At 30.9% G+C, this 6,000-nt stretch overlaps 1 protein-coding gene across 2 annotated transcripts; it reads right to left on the reverse strand.

The window, feature by feature from the left end:
- Nucleotides 1-2,550: 2,550 nt before the first annotated feature.
- Nucleotides 2,551-6,000, reverse strand: LOC111708053 (uncharacterized). 2 transcript variants are annotated; one of them, XM_023481304.1, is made up of 6 exons: nucleotides 5,805-6,000; nucleotides 5,610-5,671; nucleotides 5,037-5,162; nucleotides 3,466-3,493; nucleotides 3,338-3,361; nucleotides 2,551-2,711 (listed from the first exon to the last, which is right to left on the reverse strand). In XM_023481304.1, exons 2-6 carry the CDS (start codon nucleotides 5,669-5,671, stop codon nucleotides 2,646-2,648), a joined length of 306 nt encoding a protein of 101 aa, XP_023337072.1. In that variant the 5' UTR covers nucleotides 5,805-6,000; the 3' UTR covers nucleotides 2,551-2,645. The 2 variants fall into 2 exon arrangements, with proteins under 2 accessions (XP_023337072.1, XP_023337073.1); XM_023481305.1 differs by having other exon boundaries at nucleotides 2,578-2,711; nucleotides 5,037-5,153; nucleotides 5,805-5,946.

Consider the following 6,000-nt stretch of genomic DNA (forward strand, 5'->3'; position numbering starts at 1 on the left):
ATTTGAAAAATATCAGAATTAAAAACAGATTTAAGAATTAAGAAGTAAATCAACCTAATGAATGTAATTACAAAGCATGGACGAACTAGTGAAGGAATAAAAAAAAGAATAATTGGATGAAATGAGCAATGGAAGGATGGATGAAACGATCAATATATTGATGAACCAATGAATCAATGAATCAATGAATCAATGAACCAATGAACCAATGAACCAATGAACCAATGAATTTATGAATCAATGAATCAATGAATCAATGAATCAATGAATCAATGAATCAATGAATCAATGAATCAATGAATCAACGAATCAATGAATCAATTAATCAATGAATCAATGAATCAATGAATCAATGAATCAATGAACCAATGAATAAATGAACCGATGAATCAATTGAATCCATGAAACAATGAATAAATTAATCTCCAATCAATGATTTAGTGAACCAATGAATCAATGAACCAATGAACCATTGAACTAATGAACCAATGAATCAATGCACCAATGAACTAATAAGTCAATGCATCAATGCATCAATGAATTAATGATTAATGATTAATGATTAATGACTAATGATTAATGATTAATGATTAATGATTAATGATTAATGATTAAATGACCTGAAATGACCTCCAAAATAAAAATGCTTTAACTATGGCTTTATGCATATCAATTGAAAGCTAGAAACCCAGGAAATATAGTAGCTGCAACAAATCCAGTGTTTGACCTTCTGATGATCTCTAACGACCTCTAATAGTTAAAACATTTTCATTTTTGGAGGTCATTTAGGTCATTAGAGGTCGTAAGAGGTCATTAAAGGTCAAGCACTTGATTTGTTGCTGCTACTGTATTCCTGGGTTCCTAGCTTTCGTTTGATATGCGTAAAGCCATAGTTGAAATATTTTCATGCATAAAGCCAAGCCATAGTTGAAATATCTGCAAATCTTCCAAAAAATTGGAAGATTTGAACCAAAAATGAAGGCAGCCATCCCCCCCACCCCCACATCAAATTGGACATCTCCACCATCCCCTTGAAAGAAAATATTTCGCTCATTGAACTCTGCCAATAAATAAAATAAAATCAGGAACTAAGGGTTCAACGTTCATACTTCAAATCTAAAATGGCTTTATTGAATTCATTCAGATCTGAAGCTTGCCCTTGAAGTTTGAAACGGATCAACTATTTTCTAGACAAGATTAACGTAAAAATCCTTGTCACTAAATACATCAACACAACACGACCATAAATAAAAGCAACATTTAAAAGTTACTTCTAGATACTTACAATAACAAACAAACAGCAATTTGACCTCGATAACAATCATGACTCCCAATGACAAATATAACAGTGATCTCAACGACGTATGAACACATATCCGATTCAGAACGTTAATCTTTAAAGCTTTGCTTGATCAGCCGTGAATGAGATATTTCATTTTATCTTTGCCAGAATGAACACTCTTCAAAATAGAAAAAAAGACGATATCTTCCAACCTTTTGATTAGGGTACCGTTGTGAACACAGACATGCTCCTCTTTTTTAAATGAAGAACCATTTGAATTACGACTACAGTCCCTTTAATGGTGATAAAACTGACCTAAATGCACTCTCTGCTCGTAAAGAAAGCTCAGAGCCTTGTCAACATTCTCCAGGCAGTGGATCCTCATCTTGCCCTTCGTCGGCCTCGGCTAGATAGATAGATAGATATATACATACACAGAAATACATAGATATATAGTTATAGAGATAGACAAATAGATAGATAATTCTATAAAAATTAAATAGATATATAGACAGAAAGATGATGGGTATATCAATAGATCATTAAATACATAGATAGATAGATAGGAAAGAAAGACAATTTAGAATAAATAGATAGATAGAAGAGATAGCATAAGAGATGGACAGAAAAAAATAGATAGAAAGATATTTAAGTAGATAGAGTCATGGATAAATAGAAAGAAGGATAGTAAAGAAATCATAGATTAATTTATTTGTAAAGATAGATAGATATTTAGGAGTTTTAGAGTTAAACAATTAAAAATCAATGAGTTTGATTGATAAAAGGTAAATAGATGTTAAAAAGATAGATTGGTGGATAGGTAGAGAGATAGATCAAAAAGATAATCTTGACAATATCCACTGTGGAAACTTTTCATTTTAGTCCTAATCCACTCTTTTTCTCTCTCCTTGGATATCCGTTAATTGTTTTCTCCAATGAGAATATTTCTCATTGGTTGCCCGCTTTTCTCTGATTGGCTGCTACAGTTTCTCAGATGATTACATATTAACTTGAATTTTTTCGTTTTTCATACACTTTTAAGATAGTCTTGCAAGATTATGTTAATCTTGAGATTATCAAAAAGAGAGGATCAAGCATTAATCCTGATATCCACAATTCTAAAGTTCCCAGCTCAGAGCTGAAAACTTTAGAATATGATATCCTTAATACTGATCTGTAAATTAATCTGGAGATTAAATTCATGAGGAGAACAAGCAATATTTAATCTGGAGATTAAGAAAAAGAGTGGATCAAGCATTAATCCCGATATCCACCATTCTAAAGTTCCCAGCTCAAAGCATACATTTTTTACTCATAACAAATTGAGCTTGATTAGGGTTTTGTGCGCATTTTTAAAAATATATTAACTACTTTTGAGATCCCTGATAACTCGGTTGTAAACATCTAGAAGTACACGATCCTTCAAATCCTTCAGACAAACAAAATGTCGTCTGTCATCTGTCGGGTTATCATGTGTCCCGTCTTTCATCTGTCCGTTTATCAGATATCTCGCGTCTGTCATCTTTACGTCTAAATCATTTTATGCTGATATAAATATTTTGTCTGCAAATTTCGTGTCCGATGTCCAATATTTTATATCTTTACTTTTTAGGACAAATTCGTTGAAAGGGACTTTCAAGGGACTTTCAAGGGACCCTCCGTTCGAAAAGGGGCATGCCCGATTCACAACGTTACTCTTTACCTTTACACCATTATCTGATCAATATTGTGGAGAAATCATAATTTTTCTAGCTTAAAATATCCTCTCTTGTTTCTGTATAGAGAAACCACAATTTAAAAAAAATGGAACTTTTTTGAATTTCTCATGCTCGCATTCTTGACCATACTTCGCTTTTCAGGGTCCCGTTGTAAATCAAACATGCTACTCCATAAACCGAGAGTCACTTGGAATTAAGTCTACAAGCCAAATTATAGTTTATCATTGAATAGTGCTAATACTAGATCTGACCAGTTCCATAATTTTCTATTAGCGGTCCTTTTTACTGAAATCAAATATGTTGACAAATATTTTTTTTTGATTAATTTTATGTCTGCCTGATTTTTGCTTATTCCAGGAGACTAAAAAATACTTTTTAAACGAATTCAAACTTTTTTCTTTTCAAATTTAATACTAAAGCAATATTTGATTGTTTTTTTAAAATTCGATTAAAAATATTTTTTTCCTTAGGCATAATATCGTCTTGTCCCGTTCTGGTAATGCAAAAAGTAGTTGGTTTTGCATAAAAATAAACGTGAGGTGCTATGGAAGTTGACCTACGGATACCTTCATCGAGAAGTTTATACCTAATTGTTGATCAGTTTTGTTAACACTAGACGTCTTATTTTAAATCAAATAAAACCAGTCGGTTTGACCAACTCGTTTGAACCTGTTAAAAAATATTCCCAATTCTAGGTTTAAAAATCCGTAGATCAGCTTCCCCTGATTCGATTGATCAGTGCATTACAATATACACTGTACAGTGTACAATGTATTTTAGTTAGTTCTATCTAAAGAAGTTTAAATAAACTGAACTAAGAAAAGAAACCCTACATGGTTTACTTTTAAGTTAACTTAATTAGAACAACTGTTTTTCCTTTATTTTTATTGTCACATGTTTTTTTATTGCTATTTCTTTATTTCCCTTCCTGTCCTTATAATCTCCTTCCTGTCCTTATAATCTCCTTCCTGTCCTTATAATCTCCTTCCTGTCCTTATAATCTCCTTCCTGTCCTTTACATCCGTGCTTTTTTCTTTCTGTTAAATCCCTTTTACTCTTTCCTGTCATACTTTCTTTTCTCTTTTCCCTCAAATTTTTTGAAATGTCAAAAACTTCAGAATACACTAATACATAAATCTAAATAATAAAACAGGACATTCTTATACATGTTCCCTATAAACGGCTGAACCGAAAGGGTTGACATTTTTTGAGGGAACCCTGGGGTAACATAGGCTAAAAAAATCATATTTTTTTAACATTTTTTTCTTGAAAATTTATTTTATTTATATTTTTTATTTTTTTTTATTTTTGAAGGGACAGATCGGCTATGTAAGGTAGTTAAACAGAGTATGCAGTATTGTTTACAAAATCTTCAGGATTTATTTGAGACATATTAATATTTTTAAAGATCTGTAAATCCTGAGTTTAAGCGCAACGTCGACGTTCAAAATCGTACTTTTGGGTGGATACGTTTTCAGAATTGCTTTTCTTAAAATTTTTAAATAACAACGACAAAAAATGTGAACTTACAAAATTCTACAGTAAACTAGTGGTTTAAGAACAGGTTGGGAAAATAAAAATTAATCTTATTATCGAAGTAAGTAATCTATTTCAATTATTAGTTTCTATTTTCTTATTATTCTAGTTTCTCATTATTTACAAAGATTTTCTGCAGATTTTCTGGAATTATTATTGAAAAGACGACATTTGAAGAATTTGAAGAAATCTGCGAACAAATTCATAGAAAATAAGAAATTCAATATAATAAAGAAAACGAAACAATTGATTCTAGCATTGATTTATTTGCATTCAAACTCAGTAATCATACATCGTGGAAAAGTTTTATAAGTTACAAATGAATCCTAAGTTTTATATGTCTCAAATGAATCCTAAAAAAGTTGTCCACAACACTGCATACTCAATTTAACTACCTTACATAGCCGGTCTGTCCCTTTAAATTAGATTTTTTAAATTCCACGGACAACACCGAGCACTTAAACTAGTTTTTTTTAAGATTTCAAACTACTTTAAAATCCCTGGTATTCAGTTCGATGTCAGTGTCAAACTTAAAGCTGGAAAATCTAGATCCTTCAAATCCTCCACCCCCTCCATTTGATCCAATTCCACTATCTCTATTTCCCTCCGAAGCATCACTAATATCGCTATTTTTCAAACAAAATGGAAATATTTTCGTGGATTTAGCTAGTACATCAGTCTTGTGGTTAGATACAAATAAATGAAGCGTTACGTAAAATAAATTGTCAATCTTAAAAACCAAATTTAAAATTTTAAATGTGCAAATTAGTGAATGGACGTTATGGCTTTATCTTCTCTAAACTTTGCTCTCCAAAATTTGCATTATCTTATCATTATCAGTATCTTATTAAATTTTTTTTTAAAGTAGACTTTGTGCAAAAATTTATTCGGAAGTGCATAATTTGTAAAGATACATTGAGTACGTTTGGTTCGACAAAACGTACACTTAAAAGTTCACTTAAAAATATTTTTGAGAAAAATACCAACATTTTTTATCTTTACTGAAGTTCAAAATACAATTGAATTTTTAGAATTGAAAGAAGCAAGAATTTTTAACTATTTTGTTTTGATGCCTGTGCATGAAGTAGAACTGTTCAGATTTTGTTTTAAAACTAGGGGACGTCAGTCGGTCCATCTTTAAAGGGGTTGTAAACCAATTTTGAAATTAATCACTTGTAAAATTTAATTTGAAATCATTCCAACTTTTAAAATTATGAAATTTTTTTTGCAATTAATTTAAATATCTTTCTAAAATTGACTGACAATCCCTTCAACTCCACGTATAGTTAGTCTGGAGCTCTAACATATAACGTTAAACTTGGATCTAGACTGATTCATTTTATTTCCACATGTCCTTCCTTATCTTCCCTAACCTCTCACCTTATCTTCCAATTGTTTTCAGTCAAATAAAATGCTTAGTTTGAGGTTTCAGACATTGTTCTTCAATCAGTAGAGTTTCATTGA

This window comes from Eurytemora carolleeae, unplaced genomic scaffold (genome assembly GCF_000591075.1).
Source record: "Eurytemora carolleeae unplaced genomic scaffold, Eaff_2.0 scaffold5, whole genome shotgun sequence".
Lineage (NCBI taxonomy): Eukaryota > Metazoa > Arthropoda > Copepoda > Calanoida > Temoridae > Eurytemora > Eurytemora carolleeae.

What these genes read in the sequence shown, in the direction of transcription:
- LOC111708053 (XM_023481304.1), bottom strand. Translation starts at nt 5,671, where the DNA reads ATGGACCGACTGACGTCCCCTAGTTTTAAAACAAAATCTGAACAGTTC. An exon ending in CAGTTCTACTTCATGCACAG is followed by an intron (nt 5,163 to 5,609) that starts GCATCAAAACAA and finishes TTTGAAAAATAG; the next exon opens with CGATATTAGTGATGCTTCGG. An exon ending in CTGGAATAAGCAAAAATCAG is followed by an intron (nt 2,712 to 3,337) that starts GCAGACATAAAA and finishes GTTTGTCTGAAG; the next exon opens with GATTTGAAGGATCGTGTACT.